The sequence below is a fragment of the Echinops telfairi genome, unplaced genomic scaffold (assembly GCF_000313985.2).
Source record: "Echinops telfairi isolate 266 unplaced genomic scaffold, ASM31398v2 ScPeMD7_36;HRSCAF=134, whole genome shotgun sequence".
NCBI classification, from domain to species: Eukaryota; Metazoa; Chordata; class Mammalia; order Afrosoricida; family Tenrecidae; genus Echinops; species Echinops telfairi.
Window position 1 is genome coordinate 874,860 of NW_022103934.1, and position 14,199 is coordinate 889,058.

At 53.7% G+C, this 14,199-nt stretch overlaps 1 protein-coding gene across 1 annotated transcript in view; it reads right to left on the minus strand.

Moving 5' to 3' along the window:
- Positions 1-12,826, minus strand: part of SMARCA4 (SWI/SNF related, matrix associated, actin dependent regulator of chromatin, subfamily a, member 4) — a 74,681-nt gene extending 61,855 nt beyond the window's left edge. Inside the window, exons 1-9 of the mRNA XM_045290289.1 lie at positions 12,470-12,826; positions 9,501-9,746; positions 7,861-7,993; positions 6,846-7,232; positions 6,531-6,629; positions 4,732-4,990; positions 3,191-3,317; positions 2,604-2,777; positions 756-929 (exon numbers count right to left, since the gene is read on the minus strand). Coding sequence (XP_045146224.1) covers positions 756-929; positions 2,604-2,777; positions 3,191-3,317; positions 4,732-4,990; positions 6,531-6,629; positions 6,846-7,232; positions 7,861-7,993; positions 9,501-9,722 — 1,575 coding nt within the window. The 5' untranslated portion in view covers positions 9,723-9,746; positions 12,470-12,826. The remainder of the gene's footprint in view (positions 1-755; positions 930-2,603; positions 2,778-3,190; positions 3,318-4,731; positions 4,991-6,530; positions 6,630-6,845; positions 7,233-7,860; positions 7,994-9,500; positions 9,747-12,469) is intronic.
- Between the last annotated feature and the right edge of the window lie 1,373 nt (positions 12,827-14,199).

Genomic DNA, 14,199 nt, shown 5'->3' on the forward strand with positions numbered 1-14,199 from the left:
AGACAGACAGACAGACAGAACCAGATACCAGACATACACTGATTAGGCTCTCAGCTGGTACCCAGCACCGTGCTCTATAGGCGTCCTGTTCAGCTAAATGTTTGCAAAAACACCTGTTGAGTGCCAGGGCCTGTGGGAGCTCTGAGCAGGCTGGATCCCAGATCCAAACTCCTCTCGACCTGGTCTGAGCAGCATCACTCTCACACACCCACCCCTGCAGCAATTCTCATCTTTCAAATTACATGCCTCCTCCTAGCCGAACCCATCTTTTGGCTCCCCCTACGTTTGAAGTGACACCCAGAGACTTTTCCCACGGCCAGCCTACATGGCTCCAGGAGACCCTACCCCTGAGGCCCCTGGGAGCAGGAACAGTGTCCTCTTACTACGGTGTCTCTGTGCACACAGCCCTTGGTCTGCCATACCACAGAACCAAAGTCAGAGAAGGGCAGGGTGAGCAGTCAGAACGACCTACCTATGTATGGCTCACACCAGGAAGGCAGTGTCATCTCCACTCTTAAGAGAACACAGAGCAGCCACTAAATGACCCGAGTCCACAACGTAGTCTATGAGCTTGGGACTCAGCCAGGGGCGACCAGGTTAGAGAGCTAGCCTCTCTGACTCCCAAACCAGGGTCCCTTTCCCCGCTCTCTGCTTGCCCTCTGAGCCTGAGCCCTAGGGACAACCTGGTCTCTGCACTACCCAACCCAGTGCCCACAGATCAGAAGGAACCAGAGTCCCCAAGGCAACCACATTACCATGAGCCTCCGCATTCGCTCCTTCTCAATTCTCTCATTCTCCTTCTTCTGTTCCCGCTCTGTGTTGGCATGGTACGTTGCCACTGCCTTTGTAAGCTTCTGGATCTTGCCCGTGACTGAGCGGTGATACTCTTTGAAATCCTTGGCATGTTGAAGAATGCTGTTGAGGTATTCCTGCAGGGACAGCACAGAGCAGAAAAGACCGACATCACTGTCACATTGTCCCAGGTGACACAAGGACAACTAAGGCTGATGTGAAAGAGAAGGGGGGGTTGAAACAACCAAGTAACAAGTTTCCCTGATTTAATCACACAACCTCCTGCTGGCGACTGGGTGGGGAGAAGGGCCCTTGGACCCGGCAAGGGCAGCCCGACTTCGGTGAAGCAGCATGGCACTGCCCATCCAAGCCTTGCAAACGCTCCCACTACCCCAGATTTCATTTTCTGAAAACATCAGAAGCTGGTACAAGAGTTGAAGTGCACCTCAGTGGCCTTTTTAATACTGGAAAGTGGAAAACCATAGGCACGTTCCCAGGGAGCTGTCCCCCGAGGTTACTGCAGGCCCATGCAGTAACCCAGGGCCCATGGAGATGGGACACAACACCGACAGAACCAACTGGGTTTCAAAGGTTTACAAAAACAGGTCAATGTGTGTTTAATTACAAATAAATCAAGAGGGAACAAGCCCAGGACCACGGGAAGAGCATGTTCCAGAACTCTCTCTGAAGTGGTAGAGGCCGAGCCCCGAGGCCCCTGAGCCTGTGGCTCAGAAAAAAACAGGGTCGGAGCAAGAAGAACAGGACCGAGGATGTGGGACTGTGAGCGGCGGGCTGAGAAGCTGAGGAAAAGTGCTAATGTCGGTCAATGACTGTATCCTTACTGGTTACTGATCTTGACTCTGGGTAGCCTGTAACCTCCCTTAATCATGGGAAAAAATTAACAATCACTCCATCCAAGGGATTTACCCGTGCACACTAAAACTCCAACACTGATTAATAGGAGTTGTCGCTATCTTTTGGTTTCATTTTCCCACCACTTCCTGAAGCCCCCCTGGATCTAGACCCGAAAGCCCATGGCCATCGGGCTGACTCGGATTCATAGTGACTCCGCAGAGCCTGGAGAGCTGCTCTCTGTGGTTTCTAACGCGGGAAGCCAGCGCTGCCTCTCTCTGGCCCTCTGTGTCTGTACACTGGGGGAAAGATGGGAGAATGCCAATCCAAATGTTGACTGTGGTGAAAATTTGAGAGCAAACTGTTTTGCTGTTATTTAAAGCTAAACCAATAGTAGTTATTGATGGGAGGGCTTTAGAAAATAGAGATGATCTACTCCAAATCCTATTTGATTTGCAATTGTAGACGCCTTGAGTGATCTGATCAAGATCATTCAGATTGGTGCCACCTCTACACAGAGCCCTCCATGGCTTGCACCTCACAGAGAGCAAAGCCCAATCTGTCGGGTGGAACACTGGTCCCCATACGACCTGCCCACTCAACTCCCACTCTACTGATTCCCGTTTCATGGCCCCCAGGGTCTGTGCTTCTCCATCACATGTGGAAGCACGCACTAGCCTGAGGTGTTTCACCTGCCCCTCGCTCTGGACAGCTCCCTCCCACAGGTCTGTTCAAACTTCCCCTCCACTGCCTGCCAAACAGCTACTTCTTTCCACTCCACCTGCACAGCCCTGCACCGCCCAGTTCATTACTTGAACTCCATGACTGCTCGTGGTCCCCTCACCAGGAGAACAGAGATAGGAATCCTGGCGCTCAGCACAGTGCTGTGGCCAACAGGAAACATAGGGTGTGTTTACAGACAAAAGGCCCGCAGGCACAGGGCGGGGGCAAGGGTGTACCTGGTGCTTCTGCCGGCGCTTGCGCTCCTGCTCAATCTTCTGCTGCTTCTCCAGCTTCTCCGTGATGCGCGCCTCGCGCAGGGACTGCCGCTTGCTGCGCTTGTAGGCCTTGGCATTGAGGGCTGTCTCAAGGGCTGTGTCCCGCCTCATGCACACCACCACCTCCTGCCGCAGCTATGGAGAGTAAGGGGACAGACTGGCTGTGTGCGGGTCCTGGTGGTTCCCCACCAGCGCTTTTTCCAGTGTTCAATCCACACAGATGGGGACGCGCAGCAAGAGGGCCCTCCTGTCCCTTCAGTTCTCCACCACCTCCGTTTCTAGGGGTCATTTGAAAACACAAGACCCTCGGAAGTAGGTTCACTCAGCTCTCCTGCTTCAAGGATGCAGCTGGGGCCTTGGAAAAACCATGCACTCCCTCTTCACGCTCACGCCTGGCATCCCAACAGGAGCAGCCCAGTGTGCCTAGGACTGTGCTGAGGGCGAAAGGACCCACACAGAGCTCTTGGACACTAAGCCTCAGCCACTGCTGGCCCGTCCTCCTGCAGCTGGTCCCTGACCCACAGTGGCAGGCTGCCACTAAGCCCCACCTGCCTCTGGAAGTTCAGCAGCCTGAGGGCCTTGAGTTCAATGGTCGCTTTGGTTCGCAAATCCCCGGCCAGGGACCCGGGAAGGTTTTCAAGTTCCTGAATTCGGTGTGCAATTCGAGCCTGCAACCTGGGCGCAAAGACAGAAAAAGGGCAGGTGAGCAGCCTGCCCAAGTGCCAGGAGCCCATACGGCCCCTTTCATTATAGCCGAGTTTCGGAGAGATTTGTGCTCTGCCTCTTGAGGTGGATAGGTCACGAGGCAGAAAATGCCCAGAACAGAGAAGGGGATCCTCACGACAGTGACTGAGAGGCCTGAGCAAAGCAGATGATGTTTCAGCAGTGAGCCTGGCAGCCTCTGGAGTCCTCCAACACAGATGAGGTGCCGGGCCCACAGTGTGCTGCTTGAGAAACTGGGGGGGCCTTAGAGACCCTGAGACTCTGGGCACATACACTAAGCTGTCTGGTAGCACAGTGGTTAAGCACACAGCTGCTAAGTGACAGGCTGGTAGTTTCCTGTAAAGAGGGAGAGCCTTGTAAGGACAGAGCAGTGTGGGGAACAGAAAGGAGTGGCTGATGGGAAGCTGGAGAAATGTTTCCGCCTGAGGGGCAGATCTGGCACAAATTCATTTTTAGAAGGTACTTCAAACTGCCATCTTAACAAAACAGACCGTAAGGCAAGAGAGGGAGCAGGGAAGCCAAAGAGCAGGTGCAGAACAGGTGGTCTCAGAGGCTGGAGGGGGTGTGTAGGGCACCTTTTCCCTGGGCTGGACGACAGGAACAAGACATGGGCAGTGGGCCATGAATGACCAGCGTGAAACCCGCTTGGGTAGGTCAGCTTCAAGACTGACGGAGCCCGTGAGGAGGACTCTGATGGTGACTGTAGAGAGCTGAGAGCGGCTGTGCCTCATCTCTGACTGTGACGAGGACTGACAGTGGCTATGAGGAGATCTCTGATGGAGGCTGTGCAAGGACTTTGGTGGTTGCTGAGAGCCATCCAGAGATCATGAGGGGCATCAGGCACATCCCTTCAGAGATAATCGTTTGGCAGAGATTCACTAGAGCACCTGGGTTATCACCGAGGACCCTCACAGAGCTACTGTGCAGCAAGGGAGGCCACCCCAAGGAATAAATCATGAGCACACTGGAAGCCAGGAAGGAGAGGGGCAAGGAGCCGGGCAGCACACCCAGCAGACAGTGACTCTGCACCTCACAGTCCCTGGTGACAGCAGTCAGCGGCTCCTGAGAAATGAGCCTGCAGGTGGTGGTTTAAATGTTGATGAATCCAGCATTGGAGAAGATACCATGGGAAATTGGAGATATACAAAGAGATTTGCCACAGAAGGGTTTCTAACAAAGATCCGAAACCACCGAATGTCTCCTCAGCCAAGGGCTGGTCAGCAGAGGCCACGAGGACTCCAAACGAGATGAAGGGCAGGAAATGGGGAGCAATGAGCCTAGCCCAGTACACCAAGGAGACACACAAAGGAAACTTCTCTAGAAGGCCCCACGACAAGCCCAGAGTATGAGAACTACAGCCCCTTACCTGTACTCGCGCTCCTGCAGGATCTCCACAGGGTCGAGGCCCCTCGGCTTCTGGATGGGGGTGATCCGGCTCTGCTTCTGGTGCAGTGGCACCATGGGGGCGGGCTGGGCTGGCTGCCCCGGCGACTGCGTCTGTGGCGGCATCACCGGTGAGGCAGCAGGTGGAACTGCTGGGGGTGCGGGTGAAGGGCGGCCTGTTGGCTGCGGGGGGATCAGCTTCTGAGGTGTGCTGGTTGGTGCAGCAGCATTTGCCATGGGTCCTGGGTGAGAGTCACACAGCAGAGGCCCAGGGTTGAGTCTTGGGTAGGAGAAGCCTGTCTGCTACTCGCTGCCCTGGGACATGCTCCCTTTTCCTCTGAAGCCTCGACTGGTGTGAGCAGACTCTGGGACCAGCACCTCCCTGTCTGTCACCTCCCACGGCCCCACCTGATCTGAGAAATGGTCTCTCCAGGGCCCATCACAAAACCTTAGGCCCCAAGAGCTTAGTCAGGGAAAGGGTCTGTTTCAATCCCAGCAGGTGATGGTCTGTCACGGATTGGCTGGGTAGTTGTGCAATGACACAATCATCCCCCGTGACACCATCTAATGGGAACAGCCAATCAGTAGTAAGGGGGTTAAGGTGGGACACAACACCCTTACTTGGGCCACAGCCCCAACCTGACTGATCATAGGAGCATGTCCCCTGGGCTGCAGCCTGCTTCACCTTGTCTTACAGCAGAGGCGGAGGCACGTCAGCACTACCAAGGGAAAAAGAACCAGGAATGGACCGTGTCCTTTAGGCCTGGGGTCCCAGTGCTGAGAACCTCCTAGACCCAGGGTAAGGCTGATGCCAAGGCACATGGCGATATTTAAGGAATGCCGGCCCCACAGATGCTGAAAGGAGACAAGAGCCTTCCTCTTCAACTGAAAGCCAAGAGGGGGGAGCCTTCCCTGGAACCGCCACCCTAAATTCGGAACTATGAGAATAGATTTGTTTGTTAAAGCTGCCCTCTGGCAGCATTTGCTATCACAGAATGACAGCACAAAGAGCCTCCAACAGTAAGTGAGGGACCCCACTAGATAAAACACGAAGAAATCATGAGCACATTCACACACTGTGAAGGACACAACGAGCCACGGACGATCTGCATGGAAAGTGTGGACTAGGAACCTACAGTGCCATATAAACTTCCACTGAAAACACAAAGAGGAAGAAGGCAGATTCATTCAAACACTAGGAGGTCCGAGTCAGGGGCTGTGAACAAACCCATGAAGAACAGAATGCGAATGAGACATAGACTCTGACTTTAAATAAGAACAAACTGTCCTCCAGCTCCCCCGCCAATGCCCTTCCTCCTGTAGTCTTCTTTTTCGCCTTCTTCTCTTGGGAGAAAATGACCCAGTGATGATGTCACCCAGCACCACCTCCGGCTGTGTGGCAACACTCGGCCACAGGGAGGGTCAGGAGCTGACCCAGAGCCTCATTCAGTCAGGGGAGGAGATGGAACCCCAAGCCTGCCTCTCACGTGCAGAACTGCTGCTGGAAGTGGGAGGGAGGTTGGGCAACGGACCAGAGGGACCATTTCTCCCCGAGGCCTCTAGGAAGGGCAGATGGGCAGCTGTGCCTCTCTGGGGAAGCTCAGTCCCCTCAGCTGGGACTGTTTCTAGAGAGCCCCTGGGACCAGGGCGGGCAGAAGTCGGTGAAGTCATATCCAAGAGGGCAGCCAGTCTCCCGTCCTTTCCCTAAGCCAGGCTCAACTCCCCGTCTGCAGTGCCAGTGCGTATGGGAAGTCAGTGTCCCAATGGGAGCACGACACGTACCTTCAGGCCAGGGCTTGGGAGGCCCTCCAGGAGGCTGTCCCGGCATCCCTGGGGGCACACCTGAGGGTCCTGGTGGAGGCATGTTGGGCCCTCCCATACCTGTACAGAGAAACAAACAAGAGAGCTAAAGCGTGTCCTATACTTATGCCTGCACTGCTTCCTGGACAGGCTGGCTCCCATTATAAGAGAGACACCCCTCACCAAGGCCGACAGTGGGCTTAGGGTCAGAGAGGGGGAGCTAGATAAAGAGTACAGGCTGGAGCAACCCCACCCAGCAGCTTCTCTGAGACCCCTTCCCCATCCCAAGGACCTTACCGTGCGGCCTGCTATAATTTGGAGGTGCGGGGCCAGGGCCAGGCCCAGGCCCGGGGCCTGTGGCGGACACGGAGGGCGGAGGTAGCGTTGGCATCTGCTGCTGCATCCCGGGCATGGGTCGCTTGCCCTGCACTGCCATCTGCAGGTGATCAGGGAGGGGCTGCCCCCGGGCCAGCATCTTGTATGCCATGATCTGAGCTCGGAGCTGGTGCAGCTGGTTCTGGTTAAATGGGGTTGGGCCCCTGTTCTGCTGCCCTAAGGCCTGGGGGTCGGCACCATCCAGGGGGGCCCCTCCTGGCCCGGATGACATCTGTGGGCCTGAGGATGGGCCACTGGCTGGAACGGGGCTGGAGGAATGCTCGGAGCCGCCCAGTGGTGAGGGGTAGCCTGGGAAGAGACAGCAGACAGTCACTAGGCAGCACCGATCTGTGACGATGACGGGAATGGTCACAGAGCCCCATCTTGTGGGTCACAGAGTCCCGGAGACCACACCTCAGCCTCAGCCCCAGGCCCACATCAATGCTGAGTGACGACATTCCTCAGGCCTGGGCACTGTCCCCATCTCTTTGGCCCAGCCACCGCCCTCAGAGCCCTGCTTTCCACTCTTATGACCAGTCAGGTTTGTAAAGCAAAGAGCCAAGGGAAAAGAGACAGACCCTCAGGGAAAGGACTGATAAGGGGCTACAAGGGGCTCAAACACAGCAACGAGATTCTGTTGTACACAACAGCACGATAAACTAGAAACGACTGACAGCTCTCCCGCCCACTGCCGCCTCCACCCAGAGGGCTGGACAGTGAGTCTCAATCTCTCCTTCCCCAGAAGCCACCCAGAGCCCTCCTCCCAGAGCGGCGGCTTTCATAGGTCTGAAGGGGGTTCAAAAGCCTAGATCTCTCCTAAACACCTAGGTGACATGGGGCGTTCTCACAGACTACCCTGGGTCAATCTGTGGGCCCCAATGGGAAACCCAGAGTCAACATGGACAAGGCAGGACAGAGACACACAACACACCAGTACCTTGAGAATGCTGGTCCATCGGGCTCGGCGGCGGCCCCATCCCTGCATGGCCGCCCGACCGCATCCCCATGCCCTTCATCTGGCTGTAGCGGGGGTCATCCGACATGCCCTTCTCATGCATGGACTCCATGGGCTGTGGACACGGGCAGAGTCAGCAAGGAGGTACACGAAAAGGCAGCCTAGCCACACGAGGCCCACACCATCACCACGGCTTCCATGGACTCACTGACACCCACTTGGGAGTCAAGACAGACCTCAAGGAAGTGTCAGCACCTGACAGGGTCTAGGCCGGACTAAAGGTGAGATGACTGAGCTGCACCAGGGCATTGAGGAGAAGGACAAAGTTTTAGCTGATGCCCTAAAGCCCACAGGCAAGAACAGCAGTCCTGTTCATTTGCCAGGCATTAGGCCCCACCTCACTGTCACACAGAACCCTGACATCTTCTAATGTCTGTGAGCATCTAGCAATGTGTCCAACACATCCATGTGCCCCAGGTCAGTGCCTGCTGATGGGGATGGAGGCTGTCAAACTACCTCCTCCTCCTCCTCTTCTAAGAGGCAATCTCAGACTTCTCCAGGAAGAAATGTGCTCTCCTTCCTGGTGCTCTGGTGCTGGCTGGGGAAGGGTACCCACCTGGGCAGCTTCCTGGGCACAGGAGACCACAGAAGCTCGGTTTTCTGGGAACCCAGTCTACAGTGACCAACGAGAAGTGTGAGGAGGAAGAAGAGCTGCCCAGCTGGGAGCAGAGGCAAAAGGTGGGCCCTTGGGTGTCCTGTCACCATGAGTCCCAACATCTAGAAGGTGGGAAGCTAGTCTTTAATCAGGAGGTGTGGGGGGAGGGGGTAACCACCAGGACAGACACAGCAGAGCAGACCCTATACTCATGGTGACAGAACTGTAGGGGGCTGGCGGGGAAGGGCACACTGCTGACAGTGGCGGTGGCAGTGGCAGCACCTGCCTGAGGCACAGAGAAGAGACAGGCACCACCAACTCGCTCAGCGATCACCTCTCTGGCTCTGCTTTCTAGTCTGTGAAATAGGCGTGAGGTGCCGACACTTGAAAGCCCAGCCAAGAGACCAGGAGCCAGCACACATTGGGCGCCAGCCTCATCTCCCACCTGGCATGTGTGGTCCTGTTTTGGGGAAATGCCCTTCCCTAGATGCTAACCAACCTAGACCTAGAAACACATGGGGTTTAAAGCACTTTTCAACTTGTTGCCACAGTGACCCTGCTCAGTTCAGACGGAACCAAGGGCTCAATGAAGGTACCTGAGGCCCAGCTCCAAGGTCGGCAGGTCACCCCACATGGAGGCTGCTGCCTACCTGTAGCCATGTGGAGGGGCGGGGAATGTGTCTGCTTTCATTACATGTATTCACATAAAGAGCTGCGTCGCTTTGCTTCCAGCATAGAAGGTGAGTGTGGGAGACAGGCTGGGATGCTGCTGCCGGGTTCCAGCAGGCTGGTGTGCAGCCCACCCCGACAAGCTCTAAGCCTATAGGCCTGGCACAGGATGGATAATGGAGCCAGGTGGGAGTGGTTCCCCAGGCCTCTACTGGGGTCTGGCCCAGAGACTGCCTTCGACTGCAGGGTCCAGGCTCCTCCATCCTAGGGTGGGGGAAGGGGTACAGAGTTTACCTACCTTGTGCATCTGATGCATGTTATCCTGAGGGTACCCTCCAGGTCCCTGGGTTGGGATGGGGTGTCCTGCTGAGGGGGGGCCCGGGCTGGGCCCCATCATGCTGTGGGCAGAGCCAGGAGAGGGACCAGGGCTGGGGCCCAACATGGCCCCAGGGGAGGGGCCTGGGCCCGGGGAAGGCCCCGGCCGAGGAGTGCCGCCCAGGGGTGGGTCTGGAGTGGACATCTCGGAGCTGCGTTCAGTGGTCTCCTGCTGGAAAGAAGTCTCAGTCAGTCTGGGGTCACAGCCACCAAGGGGCGGGGCAGGGCAGGAAAGGGAGGACCAGGTATGATGCCAAAATCAGCCCCCTGATGCCTTGGACACCTAGCACCCAGCCACCCAAACCTTTTCCCAGTCTCAGGCTTCAAAAGCAGACCAGAGAACCCAGCTCAGGAAGGCCTGGGAGCGTTGCGTATGTTCTTTTGTCTGTTTAGGATAGCTCCGTACAGTATGTGACCACCACTCAGAGACTGACAGGAGTGGTGGGTCCCTGAGGATATGGGAGGAGAGAGGGGAGGGGTAAGGGGATCGGATAGCATCGATGATTGAATAATTCTACCTCATGGGATTGAACAGAACTGTGTGTGAATGGACATACTGGAATGTAAGACATGTCAATAAAACTACAATTATTTATAAATATATTTATATTTAAATGTATGTTTAAGCATATTTATAATAACAAAAATATATTATTCATTTATTTTACTATCTATATTTTTAAGTGGGTTCGTTTAAAATAAAAGTACCATACACACAACAGTAGCTGCACTTGGACTTGCGGGCAGTGGGCTGACTTTCTGGTTGATTACCACACTAGGAGTCGGTCCCTGGGGCGTGGGGTGGAAATAATAACTGAAAGGTCAGCAAATTAACCTCTCAACCTTACTGGACATTTCAGGTACTTCCTAAGAAAGCTAGAGGGACATTTTTAATGTCTCAATGAAATCCTTTCTTCTTCTACTTTTAAAGCTGGGAAGGTTTTCCAGAAGATGAGATAAAAAAACCCGAATAACTGTTCCAGGAGCAGAAACTCAGTAGGCAGGGACCCGAGGCTGGCAGGCCAGCAAACCCAGAGGCTGGCACGAACATGCTCCTCAGCAGGCTGGGGTTCCCCAAAGTCCGGGGCCCTCAGTGCCACCCCTGACCTAACCCTCACAGGGAATCCTTGAGACCTTACCATGCATACCAAATCTGGTAAGCTCAGGGAAAATCAAACTCTGAATAAAAATTGCTTTTTAACTTTTTATTCAGCTGAGAGTGTATAAACTGTCTTCTAATTCACACATTTTGCTTTGTGATACCAACCCCGACATGTAACAGCGCTTCCCCTGCATCTTCCCACCTCCCTATTTTCATTCCTCCTCTCCATTCCCTTCCCTTTCTCCCTTCTGAGCTTTGTCCCAAGTAAAAGCTGCGGGTTTGAGCTCCTATGACCAACTGTCTTAAGGAGCACACAGCTCCCTCGTGTTACTGTCCACCAGACTTATTGTTTGGGTGAAAGTTTGAGCCATGGTGGCAAGTTCATCCCAGCTGGAGGGGTGACTAAGAGATGTAGTTTCAGGGGTTCCGCAAGTCTCTATTAGACCAGAAGTCCCGGTCCCTTCGACAATTGTTGAGTTATAACCACTGTTTTCTCTCACTTTATCCAAGACCCTCTACTAGGACCCCTTACAAAGCAGTCAAGGACGACAGCTGGGCACCACCCAGTTCTTCTGGTCTTAGCGTCTCCTGGGCCCAGTCTTCCTCTGGACGAATTGTTTCCTGGCATCAATGGCTCTTCATCCTTCTTTTCTCAGGTTGAGGAGAGACCTACAGCTGCACCTCAGATGGCCTCCCAACCCTCTGAAGACCCAGTCACCACTCACTCAAGTAGGACACAGAGCATTACTGTGGGGACTGCGCTGTGCCAATTGGCATTGATGTCCCCCAAGTCCATGGTCTCGGGGCCCAAGTGACTCATTCCCTCAAGGTGTTTGCCTATGTTCACGTTGTCTACACAACTCTGCTCTGTTTGCTCTACTGTAGACATGGACATACTTGGAGCACATGCTCATACAAGTATGTATGTAGAAATGCCTCTGCCAAGTCTGTGTGTGGTCACGGGTAGAGTCCCTTCCGCACACCGTTATCTGTGCATCTTGCCTATCTGCCTGTGTTTCCACTTGTAGGTTAAGGTTTGTATTTAGACAGTGCAGGGCTGTGGGTTAATTGGAGTTAACTCTTGAGGACCTCCTGTCTTCCGTTTCCTTAATGATACTGCACTGATCACCCTTATTGTATAACACCTTTCCCTTCTCCCAAATTAATACACATCTATTACCTCATGTTTCATTCTGGGTATGAAGCTTGACTTTTTAATCAATAATGGACGCATAGAATGTCCTTTGTGACTATGTCACTCAGCATAACACCCCCCAGGTTCATCCACATTATAAGGTATTTCACAGAATTACTCAAGAGTGCACAGCTTTCCATTGTATGCATGTACCATTCACCTATTGCGGGGCACTTAGTCTGCTCCTATCTCTTTGCTAGTGTGAACAGTGCCACAATGAATACGGGTGTGCATATAACTGATGTGACCTGGTTCTTACTTCTTTTCAGACATTTGCCTCTCTTGCCTTGTTAGATCATCACATGATCTATGTCCTTCTGTGACTGACTTATTTCACTCAGCATGCCTTCAAGCTCATCACGTGTCGACTTCCTTTCCCCTCTGGCTGAGTAATGCCCCATTGTAAAGTGTGCACCACGTGCTGTGTAACCATTCATCTGGAGATGGGCACGTAGGTTGTTTCCACAGGCTGCCTCCTGCCAACAGTGCGGACACATCTCTGTTTGAGTCTCTCTGCTTTCTAGTCTTTCAGGGATCTACCTAGCAATGAAGCTGCTGGGTACCTTTTTGCCTTTTAAGTAAGTTTCAGACAAACCTGACTTGTAATGCTTTTCTGGGAATATTCGCATGCTTTGCCATCCAAACGTCGCCTGCTGGGTAACAAGATGCGGCCAGGCCTCTAGGTGAAAACGGAAATATAATTCTGGATTCTGAAAGCACTGGCCAGGGGTTTGTCTCCAGGGAGCTGGGTCTGCAGTCATGCTTTGCAAGTGAAGGACCAGCTCCAGGGCCTGACTCCTCAGCACTGCCGTGAAGTCCTCTCCCCAGCTCTCAGGACACTGCGGTGAGGTACTGTCAACATTAGCACATCGGTGGTGTGTGGCAGCTGTGGTGAAGTCAAGCCACCTGAAGCTGACAGCCACATAAAGCCTCAGCCACTGGAGAAGCTGATCTTTCCCCGGGTCAAGGCGGACAGGCCAAGGAGCAAGCACCGGGAGTGCCTTTGAAGGCGCAGCTTTCTCTCTCCTGCCTCTCCAATGAAGGGGCCGCCACCATCCACCCACTAGGATGGCTATTACCAGAAAAACAGAAAATGACAACGTGGATGAGGATGAAGAGAAAGTGGAATCTTCTTCCGCTGCTCTGACAGGGAGTGTGTATGTGTGCGTGTGTGTTGGGGGTGGTAGTGTTAAACAGAACAGGGCAGTCCATGGAGACAAAGGAAGATGAATGACTTGGGTGCTGGAGCAAGGCGTGCTGGACACAACCCACACATGGTGCCTGGAATTAGTGGTTCTGAATTATGCACTGTCAACTGGTGAAATTCAAAATGTTTTTTCACATACAGTAGAACCTTGGAGAGGCAGAAACCTCTCAGAGAAGGAAGACCCCAGTATGTTCTATTAATAGTGGCAGAGAAGTAGCAAGCCTGCCCCCCCCCCACCTCACCCAACAAAGGCAGAACACTTTCGAGAGCTAGAAATACAAGGTAGCCCTGTCAAGTTCTGATTACGACAGGTTCACTGTATCCTTTGTAACACCACAGAGACAATAAAAACTCACACTCGGGCGTAGTCAGTGTGCCTGGGTACTACGGCCCTCTCCTGGGGCAGCGTCAATGCCACCACCACCACACACCGAGGGGACTAGCTCCAGAAAGCCTGCTGTGCCTGAATCTGGTGGCATCACCAGCTTTAGAGAAGGGTTTCATGACAGGCTTTTTAAAAAGTGGCATTTGTGTTAGAAGCTGCCACCTATGCTGTACCAGGCCATCAGGAAACAAACACTAGGAGCATCTAGCCGCCACCAGCAAACACAATCCTGAATGGAAAGATCAGAGTCACGCTGAGGCTGCACAGCCACCCGAGCGGTGTTTCAGGGACAGCTCACAGAGCCTAGCTGCGATCCCCAAGGTCAGCAATTCTAAACTACCAGTCCCGGAGACTCCAAGGGGGCAGTTCTACCCTGTCCTACAGGGTCGCTATGAGTTGGCATCGACTCAATGACAATGAGTTTGGTTTTTGGTTTATTCATAAATGAAATTGTTGGTCACAGACCAAATTCAGCAGGGCTGTGACCTTTCTCTTATGGCTCAAACCACTGACTTAAGGTGAGCCTCCCAGTGCTTAACCCCTGAACCACCAGGCCCCTCTTCGGGCATAACCATCACACCACACCAGACCCACAGTCACAATGTCAGTGCCGACTCAGCAACCCTCCAGGACAGAGGATACTTCTGAGGGTTCTTTTACAATAGGTGAACCTATTATTGTTGTCATCCAATATTGGGGGGGGGGGGGCGCGGCACGGAAACACACTTCTAAT